Source organism: Haliaeetus leucocephalus, unplaced genomic scaffold (assembly GCF_000737465.1).
Source record: "Haliaeetus leucocephalus isolate CR32 unplaced genomic scaffold, Haliaeetus_leucocephalus-4.0 Scaffold168, whole genome shotgun sequence".
NCBI lineage: Eukaryota > Metazoa > Chordata > Aves > Accipitriformes > Accipitridae > Haliaeetus > Haliaeetus leucocephalus.
In genome coordinates, this window is record NW_010972604.1 from 157,738 (window position 1) to 180,225 (window position 22,488).

Below are 22,488 nucleotides of genomic sequence, written 5' to 3' on the forward strand. Positions count from 1 at the left end.
TAATTCTAAATGATGATTCATGTAAAAGTGAGGCTAGAGCTGATGATGGTATTTGTCAAACAAATCTCTGCACTCTCTCCAGCCATTGTGTGCTAAATATTTTTAAGTTTTGCCATATCCAAAGAATATTGGGCCATTAAATCTAATTATGCACCTCTGGGAAATAATCTATACCTTGAGGCTTTTGAGGAAGGGAAAATTCCACAGTTGCACCTGGTCAAATGGTTACACATGAAGGAAGTGACCCCTTGACCCTTTTAGGTGCTCTGAACATAAAACTTGTTTAACCCTGTCTTACCTGCACAGCTATAAACAGTATTACTGCTCACAAATCTATGCAACCCATTAAAAAAAAAAAGACAATATCTGACTGACCTTCAGCAGCAGGGATTCTTCTGGGTGGCATGAGAAGGAGCTACAGAAATTAAAATTGACTTAATCCTGAAAGTCCTATAGGGTTAGGAACTGCCTCCTCTGTGTGTGGGTGTGCAGACCTTAGCGTAGTAGTATCCAGGTCCATTCTGGAAGTCTCTAGGGTGAATGCAATGCAAACAGTGCAAAATCAGCAATGCTACCGCCATGCTATTTGTCATGAGGAGAGGGCTGTCTTACTGCTTTTTCCTGTATGATGATGCCTTATTGTCAGGATGTTTTGTCTTTATGTGACTGAAGGCAGCAAATCAAATGATTATTCCATTCTGAATAATTTCATCAATAGTTTTTGGCAGGAGTACAACTACTGCAAAGCCTTTGTATGAGAAAGCACTGTCTTGCTTTGTCTATTGATAAGTTTTACAAAGATACATTAGTAAAGGAAGGTCATAGAAGGAGTTCAGGTTTGTATGTGTCACGTCTTCCTCCAGGCTCCTGACAGTGCATGATGTGGGAGAAGGTTGCTCCGGACTCTTCCATTACTACTTCCACTTTGACTCCTTTGTATCACCTCTGAATTTGACCTGAATTATCTGTGAAGTTAAGGGTAAGAGTGGTATCATTCATAGCTTGGTGTAGTTCATCACCTGCTTGGCTCAGAGAAGTAAAGAGTAGAAAGAAAAAAATAAGTTAAGAGAAGCATGCAAAAAGATGCCAGTCAGAGACAAGTTTTCTAATTGAAATGATGCTTGGTTTTGCCCTAGGTATATACTTAGAGTGTTTTGCATATCTGCCTGGGGCTGTAGGTAGGTGATAAGAAAAGCATAAGAAGACCATCTTACACTGTCTTGTACATCAGTCTTTGAATTTGACCTACAAGAGGAATAAGAACTCTGATTGCTGATTACTAGAAAGAAAAAAATCAGAAAGAAAAAAACTGTAAAGAAAAAAACTGTATTCTCCCACCCAGCCAAAACATATACCTCAGAATAAACATGAATAATGAGGTATGAAAGGGCATCAGTCAGGAGAGAAGCTGTGAAGCTGTGTCAGCCCGTCACAACCCATTCGTGAGGCCGGGCACTCGCACGTCAGGGTTACAGGTCTGCAGTTTCCCATGAGATGCGCCGTGTTCTCATGCTGCAGGGGAAGAGTCCGCTGCTCCGGCAGCGTCAGTCCTGCCTGCTAGGTGAAGGCGCTGTCACTGTTTCCATTATTTCTATTTCAGGACACTCTGTCTGCTGAGATGACTTGCCCAGGCACAGGGGATCTTGAGCCAAAGGCAAAGCTTCCTTTCCAGGGGAGTCTTTCATAGAACGGATTTGTAAAGAAAGCAGCATCCATTCCCACTGCAGGGCTCTCCCCCTCCAACCTGCAGTGACACTGCCATATCTGAGAAGAGCACTGGGGTACAAAAAGAGCTTCAAAACTGATGGGGAGCAAAGTGGCCTTTTTTAAACATGGCAGGGCTTGCCATAGCAGGTGGCACCTGCTGAGAGCTTGAGGCTTTAGCAGATAATTACCAAATCCCTTTGATGCTCTCTGTCAGCTGGGTATGAGTTTGCTGAGTGAATCCGGAGTGGCCACCGTGTTATGGGCACAATGAAACAGGCTGCTGCTGAGCACCCTGGGGGTTGTGACCTGGCTGATCCTGACCAAGTACAGTCTTCTCAATGCTGTAAAGAGGTGTAGCCAGCACTTTCCTTCTTGAATGACCTACATAAATAAGAGCTACTCCCTTGAATACATACATAGCTTTCAGTTGCACCAGGACAGTTAGGACAGAGTGTGAGGGAAGATGTGGAAAGTGTGAATGTGGTAGAGATTGTTGCATGTGTCAGGCGAGAACCAGCACCTTTACCTGTCCCAGGGCTGAACAATGTCAAATGGTTTTACAGGATCCTTCTGTGCCTTGGCACATTAAACATTGTGTAAGAGAGTCCACAGAGACAACCAGTTAGCCAGAGAAATCAAGAGCTATGCCATGAAGTAAGTACCTGTATGGAGTGGTAGCTTCATGGGTGCCTTCGTGGGTCTCCAGTTAGCCCAAAGGCCCCCCTTCTTTACTAGAGAGAGCTGGGGTCATTGGCAGGCCCGCTTCGGCTGACGTGCACTATCAGGTGGCAGAGAAATGGTGTGAGCTAAATGGATTGTGATGCACTAACAGTGCTGAGAACCCAGGCTCTGCACAGCCCTCATTTGTACAGCATTTCTAATTCCAATATTGAGACTTGGAGGGGTTTGGAAGATTTGGAAGGGTTTGTGAGGTGCTTTCCCAGAATTAATTCCTCACTTGGTGGAGGGAGGAAGCTTGAACTCTGTCTCCTATTTGCTATTATTACACACCTCTTCCCTCTGATATGCAGTTTCAGTTCAGACGTGAGGGAGTATCTTTCTTGTGATAATAAAAAAGAGCCCAAAAAGAGAGAAAAAAAGAAATCTGGAGATTGGCATTTTGTGCTTAAGTGAGCCCAAAGCATCTCAGCTCTTACACTCCCTTCTCAGTGCAAGGAAAACAAAGCAGCAGAATATTACATCCCTCAAACCCATACCATGTTTTGCTGTCACAAAAGCAAAATTCAAAAGCAAACTCTCACATTTTCACCATGAGACACTAGCTATAACAGAGACAAACAGCCAGGCTTCCTCACAGCTCTAGTTCCAGTATTATCGTCTTTTGCTGACCAGGGATCTTTCCCAGCCTGGAACACAGACACACCAGCTGGCTGGACTACCACCGTGAGTAAATACATTTGGAAATGACTGTGCTATCGCAACGCCTTACGAATACATCAAAGTGTGCTACGTGCACAGCTGTGGTTTGTCTCCCTGCCTGCTGCCAGGAGCATGTAAAGTTCCAGCTTCTTCCCCTCAGTCTCTTCGTCCGTATATTCTCAATCCTTCCTCCACCCTTCAAAAGCAAGCTAAATGGTGTATTATTAATGATCTTTTAGTTTAATAGCCACATTATTACAGAAAGCCTGAAAAGAGATCATTCCACATGCCAATAATCTGTCCACCAATTCTTCTCTCTTAGTGTCAGACGAACATGCAAAGTATCTTTATTACTATTTTGGTTAAATTTAGTTCTCAGGCAAATAAGAGGCCCTGACTAGAGCTGAGGGATAGCGCTGGCAAGCAAAATGAGAAGGGACAAGGCATTTCAATCCCAAACTTCATACTTAGCAAGTGATATCACCTTGGGCTTCTGGCTGTGTTAGGATTGGTCCAGCAGCCAGGCCTGGGGAGGAACAGGACAGCCGAGCATCAGGGGATTCTGTTCTGGACCAGGCTTGGAAATTTTCAAGTCTCCTGTAAAAAATGTTAACGCTACATTGCAGACAACTTCCTGTAATCTTTGTGACATGGTTTGTGCACCAGGCCCTGGAGAATCTTTTTGTGCAAAAAGCTTCCCTTGGTGGATTTCCAATGATGCAGCTGGGAGGCAAACTGGGTCCATCTCATTCGTAGCAAGGATTATTGCAGTCTCTGTTAATTCTTGTTTCCTGTGTTAATGATTTCTTTCTGACAAAGTGCTCTGAGAATTTTTTCTTGCAGCATAAAGGGATAAAAAACCACCCCCCACTGCCTTGGATCTGCTGCCCATTTCTGACGAGCCAGAGTGAAGATGGAAGCAGAAGGTTTTTGTCATTCTGAGTTTCCTGGACAGTAGGGGGTTTTTGTTTTGTTTTGCTTTTCTCTGTATGGTTCTTGGATACCTTTTACCCATTTGGAATTCAAGTGTCCCAGTTTCCTATGCTGGTGATCCCACTGCCTCCAGCTGGGATTCTGCAACACAAAGTACTTACAGAATTAAGTACTGGAACCAGGAGTCTTTAACTGCCTCCAGAAGCATCTTCACCCACTCAGCAGCATTAGACAAATACCTGAACTATGGAAGCTGGTGCAAACTCTAGATTCATCTATGGTGCCCACACAGACCTCCCTGACACTAATTTTTGGCTGGTTTCAAGCTAGTGAGAATGGTTCTCTGCCCTCAGATATCCCTTGTCTGCATCAGCCATGGAGAATTATGGTGCAGGCAATCCCTGGAGTAGAGGAGCATTTCTTAGGAACTGGAGAGGCAAAATCCCCCCCCCCCCAGCATACACAGCTGTTTTGACACTCATAAGGAGCATTTGTCGTCAATGACCAGGGGCCATTCTGGCCCAGATCAGGTTGTCTTATAAGTTTGGTTATAATCATAGTCATTAAGGGAAGTGTTCTTAAGTTTCCTATCCTGTAACCAAGGCTGGCACTGATGCAAAAGCTCCAGGGCTTCTAGGTCAGGGCTGCCTTCAGAGCACTCTGTGAGTAAATAAAGAGATGTTAGCGCTGGATATGCTGTAGTAACTTTGCTATGGGCTGCTCAGAAACATCGTAAAGTTCATATTTCACAATCATTAGCCTCAGCAGTGCCCATCTGTTAAGCACTGGTAACAATTGAAGTGTTTCATAGCAGATGTTCTCCCTGAACAAGTGCCCACACAGGGTTTGCTGATTTCCTGGATCACAACTGTTTATCCCAAATAACTCTGCAAATAATTGCCTAAGGTCGGTTCAGAGCAAATGCCCTGTCTTCTGGATTTACACTGGTATGAGCAGTGCAGAATTGCACCCGCTACTCTTTGGCCCTGTTCTTAAACACTGGTACAAATCAAGAAGGGAGTCAGTGGAGTGTAAAACAGATGGAAGTGAGATCAAAATAAATCCTTCCACTTTCTCCTTGTAACACTTCAGATCACAGATGGGAGAGCTGGGATGCAGACAAAATATGACAGGAGGTTACTTGAACATCTGGAGTCCAAACAAATGCTTCTTTATGTAAAATAACGTTTTGCAAAGAATGCCTTGGAAATGTGAAAACTGGACCCAATCCTGGTCCCATGGAAGTCGCTGCCAACACTCTTGTTCACGTCAGCAGTCCTGCTCTGATGACATTACAAATGTCGTGTCTGAGTTACATCCGATGGTAAATGGAATTTTAAAAGCTTTCTCTGAATCTTTCTGGTAGAATTGGCTTTGCCAAAAAAAACTTTGCAAGGATATTTCAGGCAAGACCCAAATGTCCAGTATTTGGATTTTCTCTTCAAAGCCACAAATATCTATGAGGTGTCCAACTCCCAATGAGAGCCACTGAGAAACAGGCACTTAATTCTGCTTTGTACCTTTAGAAATGTCCCATCTGATTTAGATTTTGACATAGCTGTTAAAATGGCATGGCAATTTAAGGTAACACTGTTGTCCAACCATTTGTCATTGAACCTCTTTCAATGAGAAGAGATTATCTCACAACTATCCAGCTGTGAAACAGACTTAGATGAGCGCTCTTCGTGTCTTTCAGTGCAACACCAAGCTGCTGTTCAGAGATCACATAGACTAATCTGGTTGGCTTTGCACTGGAGTTGAGGAAGAGCATTCTCATGTGCTGTTTCAGCAGTAGAGTAAAAGGGGATGTCACAGAATCAAGCCTGCTGAATGTTAAAATCTCTGCAAGTGATACTGCTGTACTTACCCAAATAAGAACATCTACATGAAGCCTCAAAACCAGCTTCCTTGGGAACCTGATCTTTTCAGTTCAGTTGGGAAAAGATGAGAATAGGATGAGAACAGAAGTTAGTCTGTAAAGAAGGTCTTTGGATTGCAGAGAAGGAATCTGGAATTCTTGATAGATGATTGGAGTGGATGAGCTCTGCATATCCAAGTGTGTGTTTATGGTTTATATAATGAAGGACAAATAGGCAACCCAGCCTCTACCAAACTGGAAATCTGTGTGTGATTAAGGAAGGGAGATGTGCTCCCTTCACTACCATTAAGTGGAGTTCTTCCTTATATCACTGTCATGGACCAAGATCTGATTTAAACCACGTGCTGCAGCTAGTAACCTCAGATAAATCAACGCTTTGTGCCTTTCTAAGGTATTGTCTGTCATTGTAGGACATTTAACAAACTGCCTGTGTGGGAATTGCTTATTTAATCTAAAGCAGAAATACAGCCTTCGGGGGGTGGGAAGGCAGAAGCAAGACTAACAGGACTCGTAGGAAATATGTGGAAAGTATTGAAGTGGCTGAGACCCTCCGCTGCAGGTGGTGTTCTGCATGCACGTGGAGGAGGGAAGGCCTCTGCCCTAAAGGTCAGATATGCAGTGCAGGTATACACAGCCAAAAAACAGCAACTGAGCTCAGTCCTTTCTGCTGGGTAAGGGGCATGGTGACAGAGCGTCCCGTAGGTTTACACCACTGTGTGGCACCTTGCTGACCCAGCTGGAAACTGGAGCCTAATCAGAAGAACTACCCCAGCTATGATGCTAGTCACATTGCTCTTTTGGGTGCTCTTGGTACGTTAGTAAGACTATGCTGATCTTGTAGACCTCTCAGGCTTGGGTGGTTGTTTGATCTTTTGGTGGGATTGTCTGGGGGTTTATATACTTAAAATTCGCATATCTTCTTCTCATTTTGCTGCAGACTTTTAAATGAGGAAATTAGATAAGATACAGATTTCAGGCAGCTCTGGATGAATAGTATTCCCAGCTGGGATGCTCATTCAACTCCTGAGAAGGGCAGGGATGGAGAATCAGTATAGAGAACTTATTTTTTATCTATTGCCTCTTCAAATGTAAAATCCTCAGCTGTGATCCAAGGGGAGTAGCCATTTTATGTTCAGATGCAGCCCAGGGGAGACATGTGCCTGCACCTCAGATAGTTCCTTGGTTGTTCATTCAGATTCAGATATAACTGCATCTGTATTTTGCATTTCAGCTGCTGACTATTTAAAGCAACCAAACTTAAATGTGCCAAAGCCAAAGAGGGTGTCACTAGAATAGACACGTTATGTACAGTGTGTGCCTGTCATTAAATGCTGTTAATTGCCTTGGCCGGGCAGCCTGCTGTTCCCTGGTCAGTTTCTTCTGCGATCCCAGCCTTTGTTCCTCTTCTGCAATGGAAACATTTCTCCCTTACTTATTTTTGTGTGAGAAAACATGTTTCCATTGTGAGCCTCTAGATACCACTCGGGTGCCTCCCTGACCTCTCCTCATGGGCCCAGCCCGTGTAAATGACCAGACGAAGGAATGTGGATGAAGGAAGTGCCATAAAGTAGAAATATTGCTGGCTCGTAAATTCCCTCCACCACAGCAAGATTTCAAAATAAACAGAGCTACAGTCACATAGGACAGCATAACTCAGTGGTGCAAAACTCATCACCGGCTCTTGCAAAGGAGAGCAGCCTGACATCAAAATGAAAGTCCTCCAAGAGTCCCCTCTGCCTCAAAGCCCTGGTACCAGACCTGCATTATGTTTCCCTACAGACTTCACCTGGCTTTGTTCTCCAGGATATTCCTCTCTTCACAACCCGTACCAAACTGAATCCAGGGTGGGAAGCTGAACTACAGTTCTTATTCAAGTCACTGGGATTTGGTGGCCATCATATCCTCTGGGTAGCTTTTGTAAAAATACCCAACTTTTGATTTAACTGTGCTCCTCCAGCCGGCAGCATGTATCTGCATCTCCAGTATCTGGGAGTCCAACCATGGGTACTGCTGGCTGCTGGACGCCAGGATTGCTTAGGCAGGTTCAAGCATCTTCTTGCTGCCGGATCTGCCTAGCTGCAGGTCACTCTTGCTTCTGCTCTGGCAACAATTCTTTCTGTTTATTAAGTGCTCAAGACCCCTTATTTCTGAAAACAGCTTACCCAGACACCAGATAATTCCCAGGTGCTTGAAGAAGAGGCAGGCTTATGTATCACACGGGCTCTCAGCTTCTGAGCGCAATATTCTGCTGTCGGCCATCTGTGAGAAGAGGAAGGTTTCTCCTTGGATTGGGAGCTTTTTGAAGAGAAAGGAGCTTTCTCCTAATACTGCATGTGCCCTCTCTGATAAGTAATGAGCAAATGGCCATCTAACAGTTTCCCCAAACCCCATACAATGTCAAGAAGTGGGATCAGATTGAGATTCCTTGAAACAAAATTTTAACTCTGGAACACAGGTAAAAGCATGTGTCTCAACTTCAGACACAGACACAAGTCCCCACTCAGAAGCCTGTCTTATGACTAAGAACAATGGAGTCAACAGACTGGCAAGCAGACACCAATTGTTATTTTTCAACATTTTTTGGGGGTTGACATTAGAGATTTTCTGAAGTTGAAATTCAGGAACATTTGATGAGCTCGTACAGCTTGTTGAAAAATATTCCATTTTGACACAAAACATACTGCCTTTCCACTGAGAGCCAATATCCTCCTGCTTTTCTCCCCTGACGCTGCTGTTCTTATCTAAAAATAATTTGGTTTATTTACTCAGTGAAAAATTGAATGTTTCCAAGGGCACCGAGACCTTTTTTTTCTCTTCATGAAGAGCTCAAATGTCCACTGAAAAAGCTTTGATGAAAAATTTTCAATCAGATCCAATGAAAAAAGAGAAGAGATGGGGGAGGAAACCATGACTTTTTTCTGTTGAAGCACACAACAGAGTTCCTTAACATCAGTTGTGGGAATGAAGAAGAAAGTGTCTGCCTTTGATCTGAAGGGAATCCTATAGTTTTCATGAATTCTGCCAGCTGCTCCAATTCTGCACTTCCACTCAGACAAAACCCTACATTATGATTGAGCTTGAGACCAACATAAACAATCCTGTGCCCTTTTACCCCTGCCGTTAGAAGATGGAGTATCAGTGGAGCTGAGAATTTACTCAATACATCTAAATGAAGTGTAACCTTCCAGAGTTAGATGGCACCAGCTAGATAACCCCATTCAAGTAGAAGTAGATGAAGGATGACACTGAAGATTGCATGGTGGGGTCATAGCTGATAGTCCTGCTTGTGACTTCTGTACTAACTGCACTGCACATACAAACACCAAAAAGTCTGCCATTCTTAAATCTGCAAAAACTCCCCAAAAGTCTAGCTAAAAGGTTTGTCTGTAAGTGAGGGAGAAGAGATTCATTACACCATAGACTGTATCATGCAAGAACAAGTTAGGGATAATGGACAAAGAATGAGTTGAGGGAGCAATTAAGAGAAAGTCCTTAACTTTTTAATCAGCCAGGCTTTGGAAGAGTCTGCCAGCAGACTGGATGAAAGAGGTGTGGGATAAGAGGGTTATTTGTGTGATAACAGGGTCTGGACTCAGCCCAGAAGATCTTTCCCTGTACTGTGTAACCTTGGAGTCCACAAACCTTGATGTACTTTTTAACCTTCACAGCTTTATAGCTCTTATAAATTAAATGTTTTCTAAGAAAACATGAGAGAGGAGCTAGTATTGTCTGAAGGTCACACAGTGATGCTGAAAGAACCGTCTGATGGAACAGAGACACTCCCACAGAGCAGAGGACATGGATGGCACATATTTCTGAGCCCTCCTTCCTGAATGCAGGGCCATTGCTCAGGAAGGACTTCATGGGACATCTTGGGCAGCATCTCATAAAGGTGCAGGTTCTACATGCCCAAGGGCAGTGCTAGTGCTTACACATCTCTAATGTGCTGTGTGGGACCCGCTCTTCTAGTAGGTGCTTCCAATGGAGTGGAGCAGCTGGGAAGGGCAGGCTATGGATGAGAAAAAGGAGAGGCAGAACAGAGGCAGAGCAGGACAATGAAGAGAGAAAAGGAGGGAAAAGGCAGGGAGAAGTAGAGAGCTGGAGGATCAAATATAAAAGAAATGTGGAAGTCAACCACGTATAAATGTGAAGCTGGCAAAGGGGAGGGACGGAGGATAGGATGGACGGTGACAGAGATAAGAAATGGGGGGCAGAGGCGGACAGAAGGCCAGCTGCTGAGCATGCCATAAGCAACCTCTGGGCTTGTGGGCAGTGGAAATTAAGGAAGCTGACTTCTCTGAGTCAGGTCCCAGCACAAGTACCAGGTAGTTCTTGTTCACCTGTCTCTGCCCCTTCTTCACAGCAGTGTCCTACCTTGCTGCTCTGGGCTGTTTTTCCCTGATGAGCATGACCCTCCCCCTCTCTCTTCCAGCCTCACAGCCCTAGTAGAGTAAATGTTTGGGAAATTCCTGTTCCTCTTGTTTTGTAGCATCTGGACTTAGGGCTGAATAAAGCCCTTCAGGCTGGGAGGTTTTGGAAGGAAGCCCCACACTCACTGGGCCCTTCGCCAGTGAGTTAATCCTTTCTGTATTGACCCTTCTAGAGGCAGCAGTCCCAGGCCACCAAGGATCTGATAGCCTTGAACTCTCCATGCCTGGAACTGTGCTTGCTGCTTTTTAGTGCTGATCTCTTCCCAGCAATTTCCTCCTGAGGCCCCAGGCGGCAAAACAGGGGCAATACAGATCAGCCATTTCATTCCTCATTTTCTCAGTCAATGCTCCGGTGCAACTGTCATTGTGTCAGTCAAGACAGAACATGCTATGCCATGTGCTTCAGCTGCTTTTGTTTATGTTGCTGCTGCCTTGCATATGTACATGCCAGAAACTCTACGCTTCCCCATAGACACTCAAGATACTTTCCCAGGGCCGTTGGCTGTAAGCTGCATAGATCATTGCAACACATCCCTTGCCTACTTGCCCCAAGCATGGAACTAAAATCAGGTTGGACTTAGGCAGAGCTGGAGGTACAGAGCAGTTAAATGGTGCATGTGTAAGTGTGTATGTGTTCATGGGGGTTAAAGGCAGCACAGACATGTCCAGGGCAATTCAGTGCAGTGTGCAAGAGCATGCATGTGCTGTATGGATATTTGTCCTGTGTCTCATAGGGGGCTTGGGGTCTGTTCCACGACCTGGAGTGGGTAAATGGAAGACAGAGAATATTAATTATCTCTGGCAACATCTGCAAGTCTCTCAGCTTTCACAAGGAGCCATTGTAGCTGAGGATCACTGCAGCTATGTCAGTAAACTGCACTGCTTGAGAGCCCAGGCTTAGCCTTGTCTTTAGTACAGACTTTCTGTGTAATCCCAAATTCCATAAATAGCTCTTAGTGCCATAGTGCTCCTTCAGCAGCTGTTTTCCAAAGGCCAGAACACTCACAGCAGTCACTGAGGTCACCTGAAGCTGGCAGCACCCAGCATCCTCAGCAAGCAAGGTTTGGCCTCCCAGACATTGCTTCCCCCCAAACAAGAGGACGGTCTTGCAGCCGTTGTCCGGAATAACACTCTACCTTGGTTCCTCCGTCCTTAAAATAGGAATAAAAAGCCAGGATAGAATCCTTTGGGTGGGATTTGAGTGCCAAGATATAGGGTCCTAGTGCCGTTTGGAAAAGCTCAGGTATGCAGCATGCCTGCCAGGTGATGATAAGAAACTTGTAGACCCATGTGTTTCTGAGATGGCAGCTGGAGGCCAGGCAGATACCCCACAGACCTAGAATGACCAGATGTCTACACTCAGGGAAGTGACCCCCCTTTCTTAAGGTCTATGAGGTGCTAAGGTATCCCCATAAAGAACTCCACAGCAATGTATACATAAAGATATATTTTATACAGCCAACCCAGCTGACTTCTTCTTCACCTGCATTGTAGAAAACTCTCAGGCAGGTTTGCTCTCGCTGGCACATGTTAGGAGGAGTGCAGAGAAGCATCTGCCACCTGGGTTTTTCTTCCAGAAATAAAAGCTAGGCCCAAGGGTTTTTATGACCTTTAAACAACTGCTCCTGCATCCCAGCTGCAGGCAGTCCACCTGGTCAGGGTTTTTGCTTGGGAGGAAAAAGCTACCTTCTGTGGGAGATCTGAAAGGCTTTTGTTTGCACATCAGACCTCCTGTTTGAAAGCGCATGCAACACCTCCAAGAAATGTAAAAGGGAAAACTATGGCCCCTGCAGAACTGACAAGGCTGTAAATTCAGAGAAAATCTTCCTGTGTCATTTACGAGCCAGCACGTCAGATACTGGCCTCTCGTGCAGGCTTGGTCCAGGCGCATTCCTTCCCTTCCTTCCCAGTTACGGGAGCAGGGGATGTTTGCTGTGATGTTGTTCTGAGAAAGGGGATTGCAAGAAACAACGTTTATGTCCTTAGATGGGCACACTACAGAAATTCATTTTGTTCTTCCTCACAAGAAAAGCTAGTTAGCTATAATCTGCCAGCTGGACATAGGGAGAAACTCCATTATAACCTCTGGATTTAGCATTCTAGGACCAATCCTGCAAGCCTAAAGCCTCTCTTTACTCTGGCTTTCTGGTGCATGCTGACCTGGCAACTCTACCATTTTGGCTTTTCCCATGAGGTTATTGATGGGTATTTTATTGCACAGGGATACTGCAGTCAGGTCCTGCTGGAGGAGGAAGGTTCAATATTATTCTTGTTTACAGGTATTCTTGACTTTATCTTCAGAGCAGACATTTACTATTCCATAAATTCTGTCTGCAGTTTTTCAGATATTGCAGGGAGCTGGAAAAAGCTCTTTATAATCAGGGGTAGGGTGGGGAATGAGGCTGGGGGTTTTTTTTCAGGGAGAGTGGTGCAAAATTTTGAAAAGGTAGAGTCTATATCCTACAGTTCTTTATTTCTACTGAAGTTTCTGACTCCCTGCTAAAATCAAATGATGTGAGATCTGCTTGGAACTGCTGAAATCAGTGGAAAGTTAGGACCTCCACATCCTTGTTGGAGCTGAGCCCAGACTCTTGCCCATGTGCTGAGAGGGCATGCTGCAGGAAGGCTCAGCCGTGCTTGCCCTCCACCCTCAAGCATCTGCTCTTGACCGTGGCTGGAGAGAGGATTCTGGGTTACGTAGACCTTTGATCTCAAATAGTGTGGCCTTTGTACTGCTCTCATGCATCTTCCTCTGGGTTCTTTGCATCCATGAATGTTGCAGTGCCTGTTAGCTGGTTGTACTCTGTTGGTGATGTCCTCCCCCTCTCAAGACTGCAACACACCGAGCTTGGGCCCCACACCAGTCCTGTCCCCAAACACCACCGAGGGAGCTGCACCAGGGCAGGAGGAGATCTAACGCACTGGGTGGACTTGTGTTGGGCACTTCAACGCACATGGGGAATTTCCAGCTGCGAAGCTCTAACAAATGTTGACACCTCTGTGCTGTGTTTGCTCTACGGAGAGGGAGCAGGGCCAAGGATCGGGCCCTCAGCCTGGGATATGCTGTCAGAGCTTTGTGTACACACCAAATTAACACACACCAAAAAAAGCGGTAAGTCAACTGTGCTACAGATGTTGGGGAACTGATTGTATGCATGTGTGAAGGGGGTGACTATGCCAAATTTAAACACCTACTTTATTCCCTTGTGGGAGGCTGATGACCTTAGAGCTTAGCTTAATGTATATGCCATGAAACAAGATGACTCTCACATTTCTTATGAGAGAAGGTGCAGGGGCTTACATACATACAAGCATTTTGAGCTAGGTCTCTTTCCTGAAAATGTGAGCAATCACTGTAAATGAGGAGGAATGTAAAACTGACAATTTTTTTTCTAAATTGCCTTGTTGTTTAGATCTCAGTGTTTTTTTACCGAATGAAGCAAGTCTTGAGGAACTAATTCCTGCAAACATATAGTTACGAATATACTAATTTTTCTGAGGTCAGTAATTTTGAGCAACTCCTAAAATTGAGATTACAAGCCCTTCTCATGTGCTCTTGTCAAATGTTTGCCGTTTGCACAACTGTGTTCCAGTCTGGTCAATTAAAATCATGGCTAAACTTCTTGACTTGAAATTCAGTCTGGAAGAGTCCCTTACCTGTATGCTCTTTGCCAGGTTGAAAATAGCATGCCAAACTGCCTTTGATGAGCTAACAAAGCCACAAATGCTTAAAAATATAAAACCACCTGCACATCACCAAATGTCAGTCCCTGTTTGTGAACTGAGATAAAAGAGCAACATTTTGGGGACTCATGATATAGGACAATGAAATAACATGGGCATTTATCATTTGGTTGTGTGAGTCAAAGAAGAAATAGAAGCTCTCTCCAGAGAGGAACATTGTAAAGTAGTGAATGAGTATGAGTAGAATTTTTACACTCCAGAAGGGAGGATTTAAAAATAGAGACATTAGGGGAAAAAGATTTCTGATGGTAAGACGTATTGGACTATAGAAAAGCCTTCTGAGGTGAGAAATAGAAGCTGAATCTCTAAAAACTTTTAAGCACAGATTGAACACAATGGCAATAAATCTTCAATCAGAAACAACCCCGCACTGTGAGAAAAAAGGTCTAGATGGCTTTACTGTACTTCTCCGGGTCTTGTAACTGAGTGACTCTTTGATGCTCTTTGTGGACGGTTGAAGTTTTATAAGCAGCTGGGGATCCATTATGTTGAAAGATATTGTGGGAGTACCAACTGGTTTCATTCCCTCTGTGTTTCAGTATGTATGGTGATAATCTCCTGAAACATGTATTTGGGCCTGAATTCTGAAGGAGAAGTTAGGAAGAGTAGCTACGGCCACAAGACCAAGCTGATAGTTCTGCTAAAATACTGGGGGAGCAGCAGGTCACGGATGTATACTTCAGGGACTAATTTCTGGCCAAGTATTTCCCTCTAAGTGAGCAAAGTTTTAGGAGCTGGCTTTTAAAGCCTCAGTTTATGCAATCAGCTATTTGTTATAAGATCCAGTAAGGCTCAGAGTAAAACCCAACTCCAGCAATTAAGCAAATGATAGGATTTGGCATGTCCCAGTCTCCCACATCCCAGTTAAGTCTGGTCCTGTAAGACACGTGCCCTTGTCATGTGAGTGACATGTATGTTAGGTGATGTTAATGATTGTTTATTGCAAACTAAACATTTTTACCACCTGGCAACTTTAGATGATGAATGTCAGAACAGTTCCAGCAAATTAAATGTTTCCATCACCATAAACAAGCTGTTTGCTGGATCTCGCTTCAATGTGAGATTAACACAGCTGCCCGTAGCCCAGAGAACAAATCTCTAAATACAAACTAGGTTTAGTTTACATTATTGGCCTCATCAACCCTCTGTCTGTTCAGTGTGTATGCTGCCCAGGCACTAATGCCTGCTCTGGGCACACAGCATGCTCACCTTTCCCTCCTGCCCGATTCTTTTTTTTTCTTGCTCATTTTTATCTTACCTGTTACTCTGGACTTATATGTGATGTAACTCTGTGGTTACCCTTTCCTAAAATGGCTATATTCCTGGTTTTAATTGGCAACAAGACTTTTCCAAAGCAACAATAAAATAATGGAATTCTTAAATTATAAAAAAGCATTTTAAAAAAATTCCAACTTTCAGAAACTTCCTGAATAATCATAGAAGGGGGGTTGGGGGTAGTTTGTAAAAAAAAAAAAAAAAAAAAAAAAAAAGACTTTTCAAACCCAAAAGCAAAATACAAAGGAAGTTTGAGGAAAGGCTTTTTCCATGGTATTGGAGTCTCAGCCAGTGCCCAGTCTCCAGTCACTAGAGGGCACCCCAATACACCAAAACCGGCTGCTGCGCCTACCCTCGCCTTCAGCCCGGGGAGCTGCGGGCGGGTACCCCGGGGTGCAGGGGGGTTACGGACCTGGCTCTGGCGGCTCTGAGGTTGCAACTACATTAATGAGGCTTTTAACTGGAATCAGGGATGTGCTTTTGGAGCGGGCTTCTTGAAGCCCTATCCCTATTTAGTTTGCATCGCAGAGCTGTCTCTCTGTGAATTAGATTGCTTTAGGATGAAATGAAGTCATAAAGTGAACTCCAGAAGGGCATGTACTCCAGCTGCTAAATAACAATTCAGTCCTTAGGACAAGACTACAGCTAGACTAAAGAAAACCCTTGAAATGGGACCGAATGACTGCTTTGCTCTATAGACCTGTTCTTACCATACCACGCAAGTTGCTAATATAGACAAAACCATGAGGCCCCTAGGCTTTGCTGAGGGAGAAGGCAGCTGGAAAGCTTGTTTCAGAGCCTGAAAATCCCCAAAGTGTATAGATATTTGGGTTATGGTGTTTTGTTCATTAAATTAAAAGCAAATAATAATAATAAAAAAATCCCAAGAGACATGCAATTCATATTGGATTAGTCAAAGGATAGCCTGAAAGAAATGAGGTGGGTGCTGTAAAGACCTCTGACCATTTTGACCTGGCTGTCGGGCTAAATCTTTTCCCTGCAGACTCAAGTCTGTTCAGTTCTGGTGCTCTGGTCTTCCCATGGAGAGAATACAAAGGCAGGGCTGAGCTTGGCCCTGGCCAAGCCTCCCAGGTGCCTCTTCTTGGTGGAAATAGTGAACCTTTATTGTTGAGGGCCAAGTTCCTCAAAGTGGCCTGCAAGCTCAATGAACCTGAACACTCCAAGCGAAACCCAAGCAAAGCCACACAGTTTTAAACACTCTTGGAATAAAATCCCCTCCACAGCGTCTGCCTGGTGCTCAGGGGGAGAGGCAGAACACGCCAGACTTGGCTCTGCTTTACCCCAAGCTTTCAGGAAACTCCTCACAGTGAGGCCAAGAGCTATGTTCATAACAAAACTTAAACCCAAGCAAAATTTATCACGTTTTGAGTTTCTTCATGAAAGGTTAGACCAACTCGGGATGTGCTCTGTTGGGATAAGAGGAGAGATGGATTCTGCCCTTAAGGGCCAATTTCACATCCATTGAAATCACATGCAAAACTCCCAGGGAAGCAAGCTTAAACCTTTAAACAGTGTTAGAAAAGCAGCTACCACAGTTCTCTGTCACTCTAGTTAACCATCTATAAACAGTTACTCACTTGACCTCTATTTGATCTCTCCCTCTGCCCTCCAAGGAATCTTTCAGGGCCAACACACATTATGGATATCTCTGTGTACATGAATGTATGAGGCTATTTTACTGCAATGAGAACAGACCTCTTGCAATTCTATCTGAAACCTGCTTATTTGGGGAGATTCTTTTTTTCCTTCTGCAGAGCAGACAAATCCAACAAGTCACTTCTCTTAGTTTAAGCTGCTTTGCTGCAAATAGTTAATACTAAAAGTCCTGTTCATTACACATGTAAAGGATGAGCTTGGAACCCTGACATGGAAATAAGGAGGGAATATAGTGTTAGCACTTGAAACAAGAAGGTCAAAAACAGGATTCAAGAAAGATCTTCAAACTGCTCTAGGGTTGTCCTCTTCTAGCTGCTGCTTGGATGCGCAGCAAGACTGCAAAGCCTTCAAGCTTTCACCTGATTAATAGTCTGGGGGGGGGGGATCATATAGGAATGTCACAAGAATAAAATTACTATTAAAGAAAGAATTCTTAAGCAAAACAAGAATGACAGTAAGATGGAGGTAAACCTAAGGGCAGATAGTCAGTAACTGAAGAAAGAACCTTATATGAATGCCTTGGGTTTTTGCTGGGTTTTTCTGAAAGTATGATAAATCAAATAATTTCAGAGTTAAGTTACAAAAGAATATAAATACATACAAATATTGGAACACTCAAAATCTCCAAGCACTCTTAACTCTGCACCCTAAGGATACCATGCAATGGTTAATGTATTTTTTTAACATTTTAGCTTCCCATCACAGTATCATACTATGTGGAAATAAGCAGTTTAAGCATGCTTTAAAAAACACATCTTGAAAAAAAGCTGCACCTAGAGACAGAGATACTAAACTGCTATAGTCATTATCATGTGGGCTAGTGTTACAAGGCAGAGATAAGGTTGATTTTGTATCCTAATTGTGCAGTCCCACAGCCTAATAATACATACAGATTTCTAAACGTAATTATCGTTAACTCTAGATCCCTGAATTTACTGGCATTAGCATACTTGGTTTGTAATGTATTTTACTTCAAATCGCTGAGATGCACTGGGAATCTGAGCTCCACTTAAACATAGATTCTGCGTGAACACTATGGCCATCCAAAAAATGATGCGTTTAGTTACAGATAATAAGTCCAGGAAATATTAAGGAGGATCACAGTCAAATAGTATTAGTGAGAACAAGATGAAAACAGGGGTACTATTATTCCAAGCTGAGAACATTTAGTTTAATTCTTAACTCACAAAAAAGTTTCTTAATAATAATAATAAGATGTGCTGTACTGGCCAGGAATGGCTTACTTTAGACATAATCTGTGGGGATTTAAAACAACTTCAGATAATAATGATTTCATTGCTGGGTTATGCCAGTCTAAAATTCTAAGCAACAGAAATGTTGCCATTGCCTCGTTTAAGAGGAAGTGTAATTTGATACAAACACACTAAAAATTTGGAATATTGTACTATTAAAAAAGGCTGTCTCAAGCTGTGTTGAAATCAACAGTAGGTCTATTTAAGGTTTCTGAATTCATCCTTTCTTTGTTAGCATTCAGATAAAAGATTAAAGTTATGGCTATTAAGGAGCTCTGGCTGCAGCTGGTTTGGGGGTGGAGGGGGGATTCAGCCACCCACCTCATCGAGGGGTGTAGACTGGATTTTTTGAGCATTCAGATAAACACTGGTCAATTCTGTGGGAGTTAACACTAAGTTGAAACGAACTTTTCACGGAATTTAACACTTGCCACGTCTTTAGACTTCCCTTTTAAATGTAAAATTCGTTCCACTTTCCCTAAGTTCATAATTCTAGATTGGGGGGGGGTTGCAAACCGTAGGACCCCCGCTGAGGGTTTTTTCCTTGTTCTAATTTGTTTTATTGTTTTGTTGCTGTTTAAGTCTTAAACTCAGAATCGTTGTACCGTAGGCAGCAATTTGTTCTTGACTGACAGAAAAACAAAACAAAACCAAACCAAAAAAACGATCGCAGTTCGTAAAAACTGGTCGGTGTTCAGATGAGCTCGGTTACTGTATGAAGACCTCTTCTTCATCCCAGTAGCGGGAACTGCAGGATGACACCAGCGAAGTCGTGAAGGCAGCCCCACCGTCCGGGGCTGTATGCCGGCCAGGTCTCCCGTCCCTCGCTCTCCCCGCAGCCCCTTTCAGGGCTCTCGGGCTTTGCAGGCTTGGGTTTGCTCCGACCCGAAACAACACTCGTCCGCTTGAGGGTACCCACCGGGGGAAGTTCTGGGCACGGAGCAGGCTGGGCTGCTCCGGTAAAATCACCCTGGCACAGTAACCCCGAAGCTTGCTTTGATTTCCGATTCCTGCACAGTAGAGAACGTACCTCTGGGTGTGTGTGTGCGGGTGTGTGCAGGTGTGCCCGGGGGGGGGAAGGAAACGGAACACGACGCACCAGCGGTTCATCCCGCAGCCGTGGAAGCGGGACGGCGGCCCCGGGACCCCCCAGCGCCCCGCCGGGCTCCCCCCTCCCGGGCTCCCCCCTCCCGGGCCGGCCCGGCCGGAGGCGGCAGCTCCGCGCCGCTGCCGGGATGCAGCCGAGCCGGCCCCGGCGGTCGCGGCCGGGGAGGGGGCGTCGGGGAGGAGATAGAGGGGTGCTGCCGGGTGCCGTGTCCCGCGTACTCCGACTCCCTCCTGCTCGGGAGGCTTGGTCTCCCACCCAGAGGAGGCTCTGGCAGAGGGGGAGGACAGCCGAGGCGGCCGGGGAGCCGAGGCATCCATCCTCCTGCCGTGAGGAGGAGAGTGCGAGCGAGCCCCGTTTGGAGCTGGCTGCGCTCGGTTGTCCAGAGGTGTAGGGAGAGCCCACGTATGTGCGTGCTGCAACTCTTAAGAGCCAGCTCCAAAGGTCTGTCCAGGTATTTCCTAGGATCTAGCCAGTTTTCCCCTTCAGTTACAACACTTGTGCGTGACTGGGGATGCCAAGGGGGAGATTGATACTCAGATTTAACTCTGATCTCGTGCCACATCCATCCAGTCTCTTTGATAGATCCTTGGGCTGTTTTCCTCCTGGCAATAGCAACAGCAAAGAACACGCTATTACTCTCTTGTGTGAAGTGCGGTGTGGATGTCCCCATGTGCCAGCTGCAGCACTGGTGGGACAGCAGCACTCCTAGCAGTGTTTGCAGTGGGATTACGATTCGCTTCTCCCATCCCTGTAGAATGTCACAACTGTCACGGCAGTTGCAGCCAGGCTCACAGCACTAGTTACAATTAATTATTGGCCCTTCCAGTGCATTGGGTTCCTGCACCACTGTGCCAGCTTACCTAAAAGAAAGGGGGGAGAGCAGATCAGACTAAACAAATTCAGCGCTCATTGGTAAGCAGGGTCAAAGAAATACAAATAACTAGATTTAAGGAGCTGGATGTGTGTGTCAGAGAGGGAGCCAGTCCATGACCCAGTGTCAGCGCGAGCATTTGCCCTGGCCGTTAGAAACAAGCTGTCCTCAGTGAAGCGGCCATGGGCTGTTAGCACAGGTGCAGGATTTGGGCCCCCCGTTTCCAACCTCATGAGCTGCGGCTGAGAGAGTTTGAAGTTACCCAGAGTATTAACCTGCTGTGCTGCTGTCTTCGGTGGCATCGTGGACCTGTCCTTCAAACACCTCCAGACCAGGATTAGCTCTACCCACTCCCCCGCTCTCTGTCCCAACCTTACACGAGGGCGCCTGTTTTAAATGCAGCCGAGGGGTCCAAATTCAATCAAAGCCTCAATGTTTATCTAAAGTATTGAATGGCAACAAACAGGGCCCCGTGGGCTTGGACTGCAGACAGCGAGGACATGCTTAAGTCAATTAGACTTGACAGTGCTGTAATAGCTCAGGGTAAGCGGTACCCCTCAGACCTCCGGGCTCTGCAGAGCTATAGGGGCTTTCAGCCGAGGTGCCAGGGAGCCCGGCGGCATCTGCAATACAAAGGAGGCGAAATGCGGCAGCGAATGTACAACTGGGTTCAGCTGATACGGGGAGAAGGTGGTGTTTCGAGCCCGGCGTGCAGAGGCAAAACCTGAAAGCCTCCCTCTCTCTTTTTGCCCCCCCCCCGCCCAAATCCCCAGATAAACTTCTGGGAAGATGCTTCGTGTGAGGCGCTGGATGTGATGCCCAGGGCGCCGGTGTAAATCTAGATTCGCGCGCACGGGAGTGAAGGGGGATTTTCCTCCTCTTCCCGGTGTGAATCCCGGCTCAGTCGTTACAGGGTACGTCCCCACAGCTGTCCCAGCTCCAGCAGCTCTGGTTCAAGAGCGGTGGGGCCGGCGCGCCCAGAAGGGACCGGGGCTGGCCCAGTTTGGTGAGGAAACTTTCTCGCCCCCGGCCCGGGCTGGATGGAGTGACCGTGATCGCCGCTCCCCGCAGCCCCAGCCGCCGGGCGGGCGGGACCCCCGCGGGGAGCGCACCGCCGCTGTCTCCCGCGGGGGGGGCTCGGGTCGCGGGGCTGCTGGGCCAAGCGCTGAGCCCGGGGGGGAAGGCTGCCGGCCTAACGGAGCGAAGAGCGGAGCCCTCGCTCTTTTGGTTCCTTTCCAGGCATTTTTAGCAGAGGAAGGATGTAATAACATGCCACGGGCAATAAATCATAGGCTAGCTACTCCCCCTGGCTCCCCTCCCCCAGCCCCGGCGGTCCCGGCCCCTCTATAGAGGGAGGGGAGGAGGGGACTCCAGCAGAGCGCCGCAGCCGCCGGGACGAGCAGTCCAGCGCCCGCCCCGCGCCCCGCCAGCCGCCCCAGCATGGACCTCCGAGCCCTGGCTCTGCTCGCCTTCGCCCTGGCCATCATCTCCCTCTCGGAGGGTAAGTGAGCTGCCGGGGCGATGCCGCCCCCCCGCCTGCTCGCCGCTCGCAGCGCTCCTGCCTGCGGGCGCCGGGGAGCCCGGCCGGGAGTTACGGTCCCGCGGAAATCCCCGCTCTTGCCCCCCCTCTCGCCGCAGCTCCCCCGCTGTCCCGGCTCCGGCTCCCGCCGCCGCTGAGATGTGCGCGTCTGGCGAGCCCCGGGCGATAGCGGTTGTGAGCTGGAAGCAGGCAGCCTCCCTCCCTCCCTCCCTCCCTCCCTCCTTCGCTCGCTCGCTCGCTTTTTTCAAAAGAAGGCTGGTCAAAGCGATCCGCTTTGCCAAACTTGTCCCAGATTGAAATCGGCTGGGGGAAGACTTTCAACAGCGCTCGGTCCGCAGGGAGGTGGTTTGCTTGCAAAATACGCATATCGGTTTCCCCTTTAAAAAGGCAGCCCTAAAAGTTACAAGAAATGAGAAACAGGCGGTCGTTCTGTTCCTTTTCTCTCGTCCGTCGTGATCTATCTTCCTTCGATCAGGGCAGAGCCGAGCCAAAGCGGTCGCTCAGCAGGCATTCACCGCACCCCCGGCGAGGGTGCACGGAGAGGTTTCGGGGCGGGGGGGCGGAGAGCTGCCCTGACGAGAGGTCTGGGGAAACGCGGGCTGGCAGCCGGCGAGCGCTGCCGCGGCGGCATTTGTCGCTAAGGCAGCGACACCGCGGCTGTCCTTCCCGCACCGCGCCGCGGCCGGCTCAC

At 46.5% G+C, this 22,488-nt stretch overlaps 1 protein-coding gene across 1 annotated transcript in view; it reads left to right on the forward strand.

Moving 5' to 3' along the window:
• Positions 1 to 21,649: 21,649 nt before the first annotated feature.
• CXCL12 (chemokine (C-X-C motif) ligand 12) overlaps positions 21,650 to 22,488 on the forward strand; it is a 15,891-nt gene continuing 15,052 nt past the window's right edge. Inside the window, exon 1 of the mRNA XM_010563466.1 lies at positions 21,650 to 21,758. Within this exon, the coding sequence (XP_010561768.1) occupies positions 21,698 to 21,758 (61 nt within the window). The 5' untranslated portion in view covers positions 21,650 to 21,697. The remainder of the gene's footprint in view (positions 21,759 to 22,488) is intronic.